The 15,920-nt window shown below is 45.1% G+C and overlaps 1 protein-coding gene across 4 annotated transcripts; it reads right to left on the bottom strand.

The window, feature by feature from the left end:
* Positions 1-287: 287 nt before the first annotated feature.
* ZNF621 (zinc finger protein 621) lies at positions 288-15,511 on the bottom strand. Of its 4 annotated transcripts, none has more exons than XM_072793239.1 (5): positions 15,493-15,511; positions 14,188-14,273; positions 4,367-4,494; positions 3,657-3,766; positions 288-2,067 (listed from the first exon to the last, which is right to left on the bottom strand). In XM_072793239.1, exons 1-5 carry the CDS (start codon positions 15,497-15,499, stop codon positions 1,007-1,009), a joined length of 1,392 nt encoding a protein of 463 aa, XP_072649340.1. In that variant the 5' UTR covers positions 15,500-15,511; the 3' UTR covers positions 288-1,006. The 4 variants fall into 4 exon arrangements, with proteins under 4 accessions (XP_072649340.1, XP_072649341.1, XP_072649339.1 ...); XM_072793240.1 differs by lacking the exon at positions 15,493-15,511 and adding an exon at positions 14,570-14,756; XM_072793238.1 differs by lacking the exon at positions 15,493-15,511 and adding an exon at positions 14,554-14,756 and having other exon boundaries at positions 3,657-3,761; positions 4,368-4,494.
* Positions 15,512-15,920: the final 409 nt, after the last annotated feature.

Here is a 15,920-nt window from a genome sequence, read left to right on the forward strand (position 1 = left end):
ATCAAGGTCAAAAATAAAAGCAATCCAAAATTCTGCTTCCCAGACCTATCACAGGTTAGCCGCCATTTAGCTGTGTGGTGACACAGCTCCCTCTATTCCTAAAAAATAATTCAGAAACTTATTCAAATTTTCCCCAAGTTGGCTTTACACTGATGCTCTTTCTTTCGTAATTCGCCATATTCTTATTCACAATCCATACTATCCGGAGAACATAAAATGTTGAAGCCAATGCCTGCAAACAGAAAACCAGACTGCCCACTGAGAAAAATGTACACAGCACAGGGAACAAAGATGAATACTTTGGTGTATATTTACTTAGGAAATCAAAGATAAAAAAAAAAATCTAGATATCAAGAGCAAAACTAAAGAAAAAAACACAGTGTTCAAAGACATAACTGCTATCAATTGCATAAATAATTGTTATCACTGCATATAGTTGTTCACTGGTTATTTCTCATGCTCTTTTGCATACACAGCTGAAGATCCTCAATGATCCATACCAAGGGCAACATGACTTCAACTGCATTGACGTCACCTTAGCCCACTGAACAATCCACAGTAATTTCTGAGTCTGCTGCTGAAAGCGGTTGCTGGTGCTCTCCTTCCGCACCCCACCCTGCCATCCCCTCCAGTTCCTGCACAGCTCTCCTGCTTCCCCCAAGCCGCTTGGCTCTAACCACAAAGGCCCCGTGCAAGGATGGGCTCTCCCGCAGACACTCTAATGCAACCAAGTGTCCTGCCAGCACTTCCAACACCCACATCCTCACAGGGCAGATTCAGCCATTACTGTTCAAGCCTGAAAGAGACTGGTGCAAAGGTCAGATAGTTGCACTTTCTACCCAGACGGAAATACAACAACACGGTCTTTCAATATATATAGATTATAATGGAGCTTACGCTGAAACAATTGTGAGGAGTGTAAGGTGAAGACAAAATATACAAATGAAACTCAAGTGAAGCTGACAGTCGGCTGGGCCTAAGAGCTGGAGGAGTGCTGAGATAAAGCTCATGAGGGATGAGGGGAAGGGGCTAGAATAACTGGGGAAGGCTTCACAGTGGGAGGAAGGCCCTGGAAGACGTGCACTATTTGGACAGGTGAAGACGGCATTCCAGATGCGGGCAGTAGCATGAACAAAGGTCCAGAGGTAGGAATAAGTACAGCATGTGGAAAGGTCAGTGAAGGCACGGCCACAGTGGGAGCAGAGCACGGGCCCTGGATAGGAGCAGCAGAGAAGGCTGAAGAGGGGCATGGGGGACCCATCAGCGATGGCCCAAGAACCTTGACAGGCTTCTTCTCCATGGGGTGCAGTTTCTGGTGCTGAACAAAACTGCCGTACCATTTGAATGCTTTCCCACACACCTTGCACTCATAGGGCTTCTCTCCAGTGTGGACTCTCTGATGCTGGATGGAAGCTATCTTCTGAGTGAATGCCTTGCCACACTCCTTACACTGGTATGGCTTCTCCCCTGTGTGAATCCTCTGATGGACGATAAAAAGTGACCTACACCCAAAAGCTTTCCAACACTCCTTGCATTTATAGAGTTTCTCTCCAGTGTGCAATCTCTGATGCTGAAGATAAGCTGCGCTTCTACGGAAGGCCTTTCCACACTCCTTACATTCATACGGCTTCTCTCCAGTGTGGATCCTCTGATGCTGAGTCAAGGCTGTGTTGGAACTCAAACCTTTGCCGCACTCCTTACATTCATAGGGCCCTTCCCCGATGTGATTCTTCTCATGTACAATACAGTCATAGCTGGACTTAAAAGCTTTGCCACATTCCTTACACTTGAAGGGCTTTTCCCCAGTATGACTCATCTGGTGCCGAATAAGCTTCGAGTTATATCTGAAGATTTTCCCACATTCTTTACATTCATAGAACTTCATTCCACCCCGAAGTATCAGATTCGGATTCAGACTGAAAGTCTGCCATGTGGCCTTGCTTTTAAAGTCAAAGTGCTGGGAAACATTTCTGAGAAGTCCTCCTCCGAGCGTTCTGTGCAACTCTGCCTCTTCAGCTGCTTCCTGCTTTACAGCAGGCTCCTCTTTCTTGATCCAGGACTCACCACCTGCCCAAAGAAACCACAAGTTTTCCAAGTTACTGACCTGGAAGGAAAACAGGATCCCGGGCTCCCGTCTTCTCTTGTAGAATGTGATTTTGAAAAACATACTCACGAAGTGGCTACAACCATCCACACAGGAGGATAAGAGAGAAAAAGAAAAACGATCATCTACAGGTAGAGGAGGAAGACACTAGGAACAGACCAGAAGCACCTCTAATGAGGAAGGCTGGGAAGTGGACTAAGGCAGGTGAAAGGAGCACGATGACACCTTCCAGAATGGAAAGGAAAGAAGGCAGCAGGGAGAAAAAGAGAAAAACAGAATGGAAGAGATAAGAGGAATCAGCAAAAAAGGCAAAATTTTCGAAAGAGAAAGAAAGGGAGAGAGAGAGACCCCAAAAAGGAAAGGAAATCCGTACTCCTGGGAAGAAGAGATGAATAGCTCTCACACTAGCAGGGGTCTAGCAGGCTGCAAACCAAACTCAAAAATACTGCATCTCAATGCCCCACCCCTGCCATAAACCAGGAAGCCATCCTAAATTCTAAATAATGGCCCAATGATTTTATTTTTAAATATTCCACATGGGGCACCTGGGTGGTATAGTCAGTTAAGTGTCTGACTCTTGATTTCCGCTCAGGTATAATCTCCAGGTTGTAGGATCAAGCCCCACATTGGGCTCCGCACTCCGCATGGAGTCGGCTTGAGGATTCTTTCTTTCTTTCTCTCTCTCTCTCCCCCACTCTTTCTCTCCCTCCCCCACTTCTCATTCTCTCTCTAAAACAAATAAATATTGCACATAATCTCCTAAGATAAAAGATTCTTTCAGAAAGTCAGCTGGTACATAGATGATTCAACTGGAGCATATTTCTGCTAAAAGAACCACTCTTTACAAAATCAATTTTCCTATATGGAAACTTTCTTCCTAAAGAAAGAAAACTGACGTAATCAAGAGCCCCCAGGACTGGTGAGCAGTCTCAGGAAAACTTTAGGCTACTGGTGTTGGGTGTGTGCATATGTGTATTCATGTGTGCTTGTGTGTGTTGGTATGTGTGTGCTTGCATATGTGTGTGTCTGTGTATGTTGGGTGCAGTGATGGGCAACAGTTCCTGCCTTTCCATCTGTATGTAAGACTAAGACAGATATAATGTAAGACCTAAAGATTATGGCATATAGAACTTTTAGGTGACTCAAACACTAAAAAGGCAAATTAAAGGCATTTGCTTCATTGCTGAAGGCCTAAAAACAAAACGCATAGCTGTGGCACAAATAAATCAGTTTGACCCATAGAATCATACTTTTCTCAAAGTATGGCTGAAACCTACTTTTTCAAATGAAATTGGCGTAAAACTAAGTATTTCCCCTAAGTAAGAAAAGAGGTGGTTTAGGAGCTACTAGGTCACAGCTTTTCTGTGGGAGGTGAGTGGCCATGCACCCCTAGGGACTGGTCTTCCCCAGGCTCAGGGCTGGAACTGGGCAGAGGTCAAAGAGTGCATTGAATGCCTTATAAACGACAGGGAGCCATGTTCTCTGCTGCAGAAGGAACATTTTTAATAACCTGGGAAGGCAAAACCAAAAACCGCTAGGTTCTCTTACTCACCTGGACTGATGCATCTCACAACCTCTGCTTCCCAGGGATCTGGGCCCCATGGTGCTTCCCCTCTCTCCAGCTGGGAGACCAGAACAGGTTTGGGGAATGGAAATGCTCCTCCAGCAAGAAAAAGGAAAAACAAGTTGAAGGAAGACTTCCAGAGCTTTCCTGAGATCCATCTCGGCCCACCTCACAATAGGCTGGCAGGGGGAAGGAGGGAGGGAAGGGGACGAGGGGGAGGAGAAGGGGGATGGGATGAAATGCCCAGGAGACCAAGGGGTTCTGAGGAAGAGCTCCAAACTATGGTCCAAGGCAAGGCCAAGGAGATAGCCATTCTCCTCAGGAAGAAACTGCAATCTCGCCCTGACCTAAAGAGATGCCCTCAGGAAGAACACAGGTCCTGATATCCGGGGAGACTCCCGCACTGGGGGAGGACCAGTATCCCCACAACACTGGCAACATGGAAGAACCGAGGGCTCTCCTAGTGCACCAGGAAGAGTCCTCTCCCTCAGGGCCCAGAACCATGTCCTTCTCCGGAATGTGGGGAGAAATCTGATTTCAAAACCAGAGGGAACCAGGGATTTCCTCACCCAGCATCTCCAGAGGCTGGTGACTACAGAAATAACTTCTGAAGTCATCAAACCTAAGGACTTCTGGAAGCCCCAGAGCATCTGAGGAAGAGGTCAAACTATCACAAAGGACCAGAGATAGAGTCCTTACCCAAGGAAGCCACATTAGCATAATTCTCCAGCATCACCTCCCGGTACAAGTCCCTCTGCGCATGGTCCAGGCTGGCCCACTGACTCTGGGTGAAGTACACGGCCACATCCTCAAAGGTCACTGGCTCCTGAAACAACAGGCTCCTGCTCAAGCCCCATGTGAGGGCAGGAGAGAGGCCTGAGTTACAGGGTCAAGGTAGACCTGCCAGGGTCTCCAACTCTGAGCCTCCTGGAAGGTCGGCTCTAGTGAAAAGAGCACCCAGCAGCCCAAAGCGGCAAGCCCTCAGCCAATGTTCCCACTTCCAAAGGGAGAACCCCAACACTCTTCCATCTGCATGGTTCTGAGGCCCCAAAGCTGTCATCCCAATCTCATAGCCTGGCAGCTGGGGCTCTCTCCCTGGTCACTGCATCAACCCCCATGTTCCTGACTCTGTCCCTATGGCATCTCCTACCCTCTTGTACTCCACAATCCCGTCACTCTATTTTCTATACATCAGCCAATGGAGACTGCTGCCGACCACTGCCATTCACCCTGTCTCCACCTGTCCAAAGTACACACGCACCCCTGCACCTAGCACCTCCTTGGTCTTCCCCAACATTTCCACTAGTGCAGAAGAGCTACTCCTTAAAGGTAGGAGCTACTCCAAATTTTTTCTACCTTCTTACTTTATCAGAAAGCTCTCTTGAAGGAAACCTGCAGCTTGCCTTTTCTGGCTTCTTCTCTGAACCACTTATCTTCAAAGAAAGCTAGAAGTGCCCTGTCTCTGGATACAGATCCATCCCCCAGTCTTGAGCTCCACCCCACCTGCCAAGATGGGCCCCTCTCTGCCTCCCCCTGCAGCCTTCTGTGTCCCCAAGGGTGAAGGGAGTTAATACTTATTAGTTAAGCACTAGGCACCAGGCTCTTAGGTAAGTACTTTTAGGACAGGTATTTCATCTTTTTTATTAAAGACTGATGGATTGATTGATTGATATGTGTGTGTGTGTGTGTGTGTGTGTGTGTGAGAGAGAGAGAGAGAGAGAGACAGAGACAGAAGAAAAGAGCACAAGCAGGAGGTACAGAGAGAGACAGAGGGAGGGAGAAAATCTCAAACAGACTCCGCTGAGCGCAGAGCCCAATGCAGGGCTCAATCCAAGGACCCTGAGATCATTACCTGAGCTGAAGTCAAGAGTTGGGACACGTAACTGACTGAGCCACCCAGGCACCCATGTATTTCCTTTCATCTTACATATATGAAGTAGGAATTATTAGTGCCATTTTCACATGATGAAACTAAGGTTCAGAAGGATTACTTTGCCCAGGACCACACAGAAAGAACTGATTGATCTGGGATTTCAGCCAGATCCATCAAACAGTAAACCTGGGCTCTTTCCACACACCAAGCTGCCTCCCATTACTGGGCTCACCCCTGATCCTCATCATGACCTGGTGTTGTCCCATCTTTGAAGAACAGTGTCTCAAATTCGTAACTCCCAACAGCACCTGTCAATCCATCTTTACCATGCTCCCTCCAAGCCACAGGGCTCCTTCCCCCAATGTGGACTAAAGGGTCAGCTATTTTAAAACGTCACATACCACCCTGGAAACCAGAGCCCCTGAATCTTCCATGGGAGTGTCCACTGGCTACTTCCTCTGCTTCTACAGTCAGGATAGTATAGACCACAAAAACTAGATTCTCACATTGGAAGAAGTTTCATGACTTCTGTGCCTTCTCACCCTGATGCTCCCCCAGAATCCACATCCTAGGAGATATTCAGTACCTTATGCAGTCAGCTTTGTTCTTCTAGCAGCCAGAAATGAAAACACCTACCAAGAGGGGCTCAGCTAAGCCCCTAACTCTGTGTGCCACTGTCTCTCAGGGCAACAGCCTTGCAGTGGGGTCAGCACTGGGGCCGGGCAGAAGGGAAGGCTACTGTAACTGCTCTTGGAGGAAGCCAGGAAGAAATGTATCGCAAGGATAAACGATGGCACTCACAGTGTTCATGGCTGCTCTACACTCAGATCCTTATGAGTGTCCCATTTTATTTTATTTTTTTAGAGAGAGAGTGAGAGAGCAGCTAGGGGGGAAGGGGAGAGGGAAGAAAGAGAGAATCCTAAGCAGGCTCCACAATGAGTGTGGAGCCCAATGCTGGGCTCAATCTCATGACCCTGAGATCATGACCTGAGCCGAAACCAAGAGTCAGACACTTAACCAACTGAGCCACCCAGGCACCCCATGAGGGTGTCCTTTTAAAACAACAGTTAGGGAACTCAGTTCAAAAGGAGACACTAAAAGAAAAAGTACAAATGTGGACACTCCTCAGAACAAGAGCTGACCTTTAAACTAGGCAATGACAAGGTACAAAGGGCCCCCAAAATAGTCTGACACAAAAATCCCAACACTAGACAGAACCATGATGTCCTGGAAGTACTTACTGATTCAACAAGGTGGTAAAGTCTCTGAGGACACCAGCCACAGGATCATAGGTGAGCCAAAGTTCACCTCCACTTACAGCAAGTCAGACCTTACTTCCTAATGTCTCCTGGGCTACTCTTACAACCTCCTCCTCCTCCCAGCCTGCCACCACCAATCTCTTCCTCCCCTACTATCCTTCTTCCCCACCAGCAAATATTCCCAGGGTTCCAGAGTCTGAAAAAAGAAAAAAAAAAAATGCCTATAATTGAAGGAACACTTATTGCTTTAAGGTAGTCAGGTTGCAAAAATACTTTTTTTTTTTCCTCCTGTGGGTGGGTTCCCATGTTCACCTTATTTTTCTCCTTAGTCTTTCTGATCATTCAACAAATTAGTTCATTATCCATCTCCCTCCAGCAGAACAAAGGTCCATGAGGCAAGGACTCTGCTTTGTTCAATAACCGGTTCACTATAACACAGTGATCCAGTGCCTGGCAGATACTAAATGCTTAATATAAATCTGCTAAATGAATTCCAAAAAAGGTTTGAGCATAAATAAATTTTTTTAAACTTATAGTCAGAAAAAACCCCAAATATCTTTTTGCAAAAGAGTGTAAACAAGGAGTACAAATCCAAGAAATGAGCAGAAATATCTTTACTTGCATATGAAGTAACTATCTGCCTAAAAATATCCAAGAGCCAACGAAATAAATGGAAAATATTTAGAACTGACAAAATAACTCAATAAGTTAGCTAGATATAGGGTAAGTAAACTGGAATCACTAGCTTTCCTAAATACCATAACAATTAAAGATAAAATGGGGGATGCCTGGCTGGCTCAGCTGATAAAGCACGTGACTCTTGATCTTGGGGTTGTGAGTTCCAGCCCCACAGAGGGTGTAGAGAGGACATAAAAATAAAATCTTAGGGGATCCCTGGGTGGCTCAGCGGTTAGGTGCCTGCCTTTGGCCCAGGGCGTGGTCCTGGGGTCCCGGGATCGAATCCCATGTCGGGCTCCCAGAATGGAGCCTGCTTCTCCCTCTGCCTGTGTCTCTGCCTCTCTCTCTGTGTCCCTCATGAATAAATAAATAAAATCTTTGAAAAATAAAAAAATAAAAATAAAATAAAATAAAATATTAAAAAAGATAAAATGGGAGAAAATAAGATGCCATTCATACAGCTAAGACTAGACCTTACAAAAATGTGCAAGGCCCAGATGAACACAATAGAAAGTGAATATGGGAGAAATAGTGTTTCTGAGTCGGAAGAATCAAATTTGTAAACAGTTATGTCCAATTATGTCTAGGAATTCAATAATATCCATGCTCCCACCAAAAAAGTCAATGACATCTGGGCGGCTCAATCCATGCTGCACAGGACTCTTGATCTCAGGATTATGAATTCAAGCCCCACATTGGATGTGGACCCTACTTTTAATAATAGTAATAATAATAAATAATAATAATAATAATAGTATTACCTGGAAAAGTAAGTGTGGAAGACTACCCAAATGTTTTGAAGAAATTTTGAAAAAAAAAAAAAAAAAAAAGATGAACAGGAATTAAACTCTACATTAAAAGGCCAATACTTGGGCAGTCCGGGTGGCTCAGCGGTTTAGTGCTGCCTTCAGCCCAGGGCGATCCTAGAGAGCCGGGATCAAGAGGAATCGAGTCCCATGTTGGGTTCCCTGCATGGAGCCTGCTTCTCCCTCTGCCTGTGTCTCTGCCTCTCTCTCTCTCTCTTTCTCTGTGTCTCTCATGAATAAAGAAATTTTTAAAATAATAATAAAAAAAATAAAAGGCCAATACTTCAGATTTGTGCTCACTCTTTTGAACAGGGACATTCATCTAAGAGAACAATTGGATACACTGTAACGGTTAAACAGCTTCTCTCATAGGTACTGTAGGATGTAAATAAACAGCTAAGTGTATTTAGTTTAATGCAGTGAAATTATATTAAATGTTGCTCTTATGCCACATTACACTGAATACTGGATGCACACTTAAAGACATGGTTTTTGTGTGAAACGCAATATGGGATCTGTGTCTACAGTTGAAACATTTGATATGTTTGTTAATTCTAGTCTCAGGCATTTAAATGTAAGCTTTTTAAAAATTAATGGGGAAGTTGTGAGATGCAATATCAATACTTCAGGATTTTGATCTTGGTGTTTGTATGAAATTCCAAAGCCTTGATTTGAATCGTTCACTGTATTGTGATTTCCTTTTAGGTGTATTGCACTAAATGAAACATCTTCCTTTTAAAAAGTGAAAGAAAAAAATAGAATAATACAATAAATAAGAAAACAAGCCATCAACAGGGAGAAATAGCTGAAAGGACCTATTTGATAAAGGGCTTAACCAAAGTATACAAAGAACTCTTAAATCTCAAAGGTAACAAACAACCCCATTAAAAAATGTGCAAAAGACCAGAAGACACATCTCACAAAGATGTACAGATGGCACACAGGTATATGAAAAGATGTTCTATATCATATGTCGACAAGTAAATGTACATTAAAACACTGATACCACTAGAATGACCAAAATCTAGAACACTGACAACACCAAATGCTGGTGAGGAGTGGAGCAACAGGAAATCTCATTTATTACAGATAGGAATGCAAAATTGCACAGCCACTTTGAAAGGCAGTTTGGCTCGCTCTTTCTTTCTTTTCTTTCTTTCTTTCTTTCTTTCTTTCTTTCTTTCTTTCTTTCTTTCAAAGAAAGTTTGGCTCTTTCTTTCTTTCTTTTTTAAAGAATTTATTTATTTATTCATAAGACACACACACAGAGAGACAGAGGCAGAGACACAGGCAGAGGGAGAAGCAAGTTCCATGCAGGGAGCCTGATGTGGGACTCGATCCCAGGACTCCAGGATCATGCATGCCCTGGGCTGAAGGCAGGCACTAAACCACTAAGCCACCCAGGGATCCCTTGGCAGTTTCTTATAAAACTACACATACCCTTACCATATGATCCAGCAATCATTCTCCTTGGGATCTTCCCAAATGAGCTGAAAATTTTTATCTATATAAAAACTTGCACACAGAGGTTTGTAATAGCTTTATTCATAATTGCCAAAACTTGGAGATGTCCTTCAGTAGAGGTGAACGGATAAACTGTGGTACATCCAGAGACTATGGAATGTTATTCAGCACTGAAAAGAATTATACTACCAAACCATGCAAAATGATAGAGGAAACTTAAATGCATGTAACCAAATCAAATAAATCAATCTGAAAAAGCTACATACTTCCTGATTCCAATTACATAACAGAACTATGAAGAAGATAGTAAAAAGATTGCCAAGGAGATAGGGATGAACAGCGTGGAGGATTTTCAGGACCATGAAAATATCCTGTATGATTCTATAATAATACGCTGTATGATTCTATAATGATGGATACATGTCATTATACATTTGTAACCCACAGAATGTTGAACACCAAGAGTGAACCCTAATGTAGACTTTGGGTGATTGTGATGTGTCAGTATGGGTTTACCAATTTTAACAAAATTACCAGTCTGACGGCAGATGTTGATTATGGGGAAGACTGAATAGCCAAAGCAATCTTGAAAAAGAAAAACAAAGCTGGAGGTGTCACAATTCCAGATTTCAAGATATACTACAAAGTTGTAGTAATCCAAACAGTATGGTAGTGGCATAAACTAGACACACAAATCAATGAAACAAAATGGAGTCCAGAAATAAATCCACACTTATCTGATCAATTAATCTGTGACAAAGGAGGCAAGAATATACAATGGGGGAAGAGACATTCAATAAATGGTGCTGGGAAAACTGGACAACTATATGCAGAAGAATGAAATTGGACTACTTTCTTACGTATCAAAAAAAAAAAAAACAAACAAAAACCTCAAAATGGATTAAAGACCTAAATATGAGACCTGAAACTATAAAAATTCCTGGAGAGAACACACGCAGTAGTTTTTCTGACATCAGGCACAGCAACATTTTTCTAGATGTGTCTTCTAAGGCATGGGAAACAAAAGCAAAAATAAACTATTAGGACTACACCAAACTAAAAAGCTTTTGCACAGCAAAGGAAGCCAGCAATAAAACAAAAAGGCAACCTATTAAATGGGAGAAGATATTTACAAATAATATATCCAATAAGGACTTAATATCTAAAAAATACAAAGAACTTATACAACTCAACACCAAAAAAAGCACACCAAAAAACAATCTGATTTAAAAATGGGCAGAGGACTTGAATAGACATTTCCCCCAAAGACCTACATACAGGTGGCCAATAGACACATGAAAAAATGCTCAGCATCAATCACCATCAGGAAGATGCAAACCAAAACCAAAATGAAGTATCACCTCACACCTGTCAGAATGGCTGAAATAAAAAAGACAAGAAATAGTAAGTGTGGGTGAAGATGCGGAGAAAAAGGAACCCTAGTGCACTGTGGGTGGGAATGTAAATTGGTATGACCACTGTGGAAAACAGGATGGAAGTTTCTCAATTAAAAACAGAATACCATATGATCCAATAATTGCACTACTGGATATTTAGCCAAAGAAAAAAGAAACACGAATTCAAAAAGATACATGCAACTCTATGTTTAATGCAGCATTATTTAAATAGCCATGATAATGGAATCAACCTAAGTTTCCATCAATAAACAAATGGATAAGGAAGATACACGTGAGACGAGACAGATATATATATATATACACATACACACACACACACAGTGAAATATTTTGCAGCCATAAAAAAAGGATCAGATTGTGTCATTTGTAACAACATGGATGAACCTACCGAGAACTATGCTAACAAAATAACTCAAGACTGAAAAAAAAAAAAAAATTCAGACTGAGAAAGACAAACACTATATAATTTCATTCATATGTGGAATCTAAAAAAAATTAATAAGCAAAAAGAATCAGTTCTGTAAATACAGAGAACTGAGGGTTGCACAGAGTGGCGGTGGGGTGGGCAAAATGGGAGAAGGGGAGTGGCAGACACAGGTTTCCAGTTGTAGAATGAGTAAATCAGGAATAAAAGGCACAGCATAAAGAATATAATGAATATCACTGTAACAGTGTTAGAGGATGAAAGATGATAATCATGCTTGTGGTGAGAAGCATAATGTATAAACTCATCAAATCGCTAAACTTATCAAATGTTACACTCCAACTAATGTAACATTGTGTGTCGACTACACTCAAAAAGAAAAAAAAAAAATTAGGGTGCCTGGCTGGCTCAGTCTGTAGAGCATGGGACTACTGATCTCCGGATCCTGAGTTTGAACCTGAGTGGAGTTTACTTAATAAACAAAACTTTACAAAAAAAAAGGCAATGGGGGAAGGTTATGCATATATGGAGGTAGGGTGTGTATGGAAACTGTGCTTTCTATTCCATTTTACTATGAACCCAAAACTTGTCTGAAAATAAAGCCAATTTAAAAAAAAAAAAAGAAAGGACAATACTTAATCTCTTATGGGACTAAAATATGCTTGTAACTGACTCACCACACCCTTCTACAACTAAAACCACTGGGGCTGGAAAAATCTTTTTTTTTTTTTTTAAGATTTTATTTATTTATTTATTTTTAAAGATTTTATTTATTCATAAGAGACATAGAGAGAGAGAGACACAGGCAGCAGGAGAAGCAGGCTCCATGCAGGGAGCCTGACTTGCAACTAAAACCACTGGGGCTGGAAAAACCTTTTTTTTTTTTAAAAAGATTTTATTTATTTATTTATTTATTTATTTATTTATTTATTTATTTATTTATTTATTTTTAAAGATTTTATTTATTCATAAGAGACATAGAGAGAGAGAGACACAGGCAGCAGGAGAAGCAGGCTCCATGCAGGGAGCCTGACTTGGGACTCGATCCCGGGACCCCAGGATCACGCCCTGGGCTGAAGGTGGCGCTAAACCGCTGAGCCACCAGGGCTGCCCAAAATTTTATTTATTTATTCATGAGAGACACACAGAGAGACGCAGAGACACAGGCAGCGCGAGAAGCAGACTCCGCCTGAGGAGCCTGATGCAGGACTTGATTCCAGGACCCTGGGATCACCAACTGAGCCAAAGGCAAATGCTGAAACAGCCACCCAGGTGCCCGCCCCCCCCCCCTTTTTTTAAGTAATCTCTACACCTAACATGGGGCTTGAGCTCTCGACACTGAGATCAAGAGTTGCATGCTCTACCAACTTAGCCAGCCAAACCCTGGAAAACCTTTTTTTTTTTTTTTTTTAAGATTTTATTTACTCATTCATGAGAGAGAGAGAGAGAGAGAGAGGGGGGCAGAGACACAGGCAGAGGGAGAAGCAGGCTCCATGCAGGGAGCCCGACGTGGGACTTGATCCTGGGTCTCCAGGATCATGCCCAGGGCTAAAGGCGGCACAGAACTGCTGAGCCACCCGGGCTGCCCTGGAAAATCTTTTTTAACACATAAATCCAACCACGTCACCTACACTGCTTAATAATTATCCTTTAGTGCTTTCCCTCTGAACTCAGAATAGAAATCAAAGTCTTTATAGTTACTATTTCTCCTACTGCACAGTGAACTACTTTCTCTGATCTCTCCCTGTTTCTAGAGTATACCCAGCTTTCTCCCTGACTTCAGGACCTTTGCATTTGCTGTCCTTCTCTCTGGAAAGTGCTCTTTAGCTCTCTCTTCAGGGCTTCCCAGAACTGTTTCTAGCTCATCTTGGGGTCTCAACCTCATGTCATGTTCCTTGAGGGGGAGCTTCTTCAAGGCTTCTCAGATTTGAAAATGTACATGCATAAGAATCGCCTGAAGAGCCTGTTACAATAGATTCCTGGTCCCACTCTCCCTCCTCCCCAGTCTGATTCTGGGTCTAGGATGGGGCCCAAAAATGTGCAATTCTGAAGACCTCCCAGGTGATGCTGATGCTGCCCACAGGCGGACCACACTTTTGAGAAACACTTAGGTTAGCAACATGTAATTAACTTACTGATTTGTTAACAAACCATTTTGCTGCAAGTACCTTCCACGAGAAAAGGAAACTTGTTCTGCATCATCCAATACTATGTACCTCGCACTTACAAGCTGCCTATGGAAAGAACAATGCTGGTCTCCCTGTGATACCTCTAGAATCTGTAGAACAACTTCCTCAATAGAGAATTTCTCCGATCTCAGCAGGCAACTTTTATTTGCAAAACATGATCTGTATTTCCACATTCAGGGAGGATTTCTTAGCTTGGGTGCCTCTTTTCCCACGTAACCCTACACACGGGCAGTCATCACTTTCACACACACAACTCCTCTCTCCTCCACCACTATTGACAGCTGTAGCTGTGAGATAAACTTAAGGGGGAAATCGGAGCGTGGCCAAGTAAGGCCTTCTTGGTCCTTTCCTGATTACCTACCTGAGAGCTAACGTGATTTTAAACGACTGCAAGGAAGCTCAGCTCACCTGAGGCCAAGTTGTCTGGAGCATGGCTGATGTCCCCTGGCTTCGTGCACTGTCTTCTTGATTTGGAGGAGCAAGAACCTTAGGAGCTGAGAGAAGAGCCATGAGCGCAACCGGCCCTGTCCGGCAACACCGTAACCGCCCGCAGCGTCCCCAGTCTCCCATTTCCAGCACGCGGAGGGGGCGCCCTCAGAGCCCTCGCCGCCCCCCGCCCCCCCCCCAGGCCGACGGGCCCCGACGACCTCCGGAACGGCTCCGCCCGGCCCTCAGGACGCTCCTCCGGCCTGCTCAGGCCCCGCGCGCGCCCGGGCCCATCCGCACGGAGCGCGCCGACCGATCCTAGCCCTACAGCGCTGAGTCCCAACAAACCTAAAAGCGCGCTTACAGGAACCATGACGTTGACCCCACACGGAGCCAATGGAGAAGGACGCAGAGGTGCCAGGCCGCGCGTTAACGGGGAAACACTCGGTGTTCGGCGGGCGATGCTGACCGGAGCCCCGCCCGGGACCGCCGCCTGGAGCACGGAGCCCCGCGCCTCGGCGGGCGGGGGCCGGGCCGGGGGCCGCGAGGGGGGCCGCGCAACCACCCCGGGCGGCCTCGGCCAGGCCACACGCCGACCTCCGCGTCAGCGCGGCGGGCGAGCCGACACTGGGCCCGGCGAGGAGGGACGCCGGGCGGGCCTCGGCGTCGAACGGGCTGGGACTCCCGCCGCCCCAGACCCAGCGCCGAAAAGCCGCCAGGTGCGCCGCGACGCGGAAGGGAGGGCGAGCGCCCGGCGCCGCTCTAGGCCGCGGAGGCAGCGCCGCTCTGTGGTCCGGCCCGGCCCACGTGACCGGCCCGCCGCGCGCTCGTTGGCTGGTGGCTCCCCGCGCCGCGGCCGTCGCTACCTCCGGGGACCCTCTGGGCCGCCTGTGCTGCGCGGTCGCCCCGCTGCGCTGCTGTGCGGAGGACGGCTCCCGGCTGCCGCCGCTCAGAGCCCCAAGCCCAGCACCCTCCGGGGGTCGCAAGCTGGGCCCCCCTTAGGAAAGCTGCGGTTTCCGTCCGGCCGTCCGAAGCCCTCTCCCCTCCGAGGACCCGCACGTGTGGGAGTGTCTTGGGACAGTCTCACTCGGCTACCAAAATACGGGTGACCAAGTTGCCAGGCATCCTGTATATACAGGACATGTCCTTTATTAGATGATTTTGTTCTGTATCGACCTATAGGTCCTCTCTTTAGCTTTTCCCAAGAAATTTACCAACAAATCTGCAGTTAAGAGCTATTTTCCCACCCAGTAACTGGCATTTAGGTAATTAAAAAAAAAAAAATACCTTCCATGAAGATCTGGATAATCCGTTAACAGTCTCTCCTGCAATTTGGCTGAATGAAGTTTAAGAAAACTGAGAACAGATTAAAATTACGTTCTTTAGAGTCAAGTAATTGCCGCTAATTTGCATAACTTTGGGTCAGTACACGTTCTACAAGCCAGCCAATCAGTGACAGCCTCGCTTCGGTGGCCATTCGCTTGGGAAAGGTAGCAGATCGATGGCAGCCCAAGCTTCTGAACATGAGCCAATCAGTGACAAATACCCCTGAAAGTCAGCCAACCAGTGCCCTTCACAGAGCGACCAAGCTTTTGAAAATCCCTGGGTAGTCTGGTTCCAATGACCACGGTTAGCCAGCGTGGTTGCCAACGTGAACAGACTTTACTTTGATTATTTCTATTGAACACATTTTCAGATAGACGCCTCCTACTCAC

The sequence above is a fragment of the Canis lupus genome, chromosome 22 (genome assembly GCF_048164855.1).
Source record: "Canis lupus baileyi chromosome 22, mCanLup2.hap1, whole genome shotgun sequence".
Taxonomy (NCBI): Eukaryota; Metazoa; Chordata; class Mammalia; order Carnivora; family Canidae; genus Canis; species Canis lupus.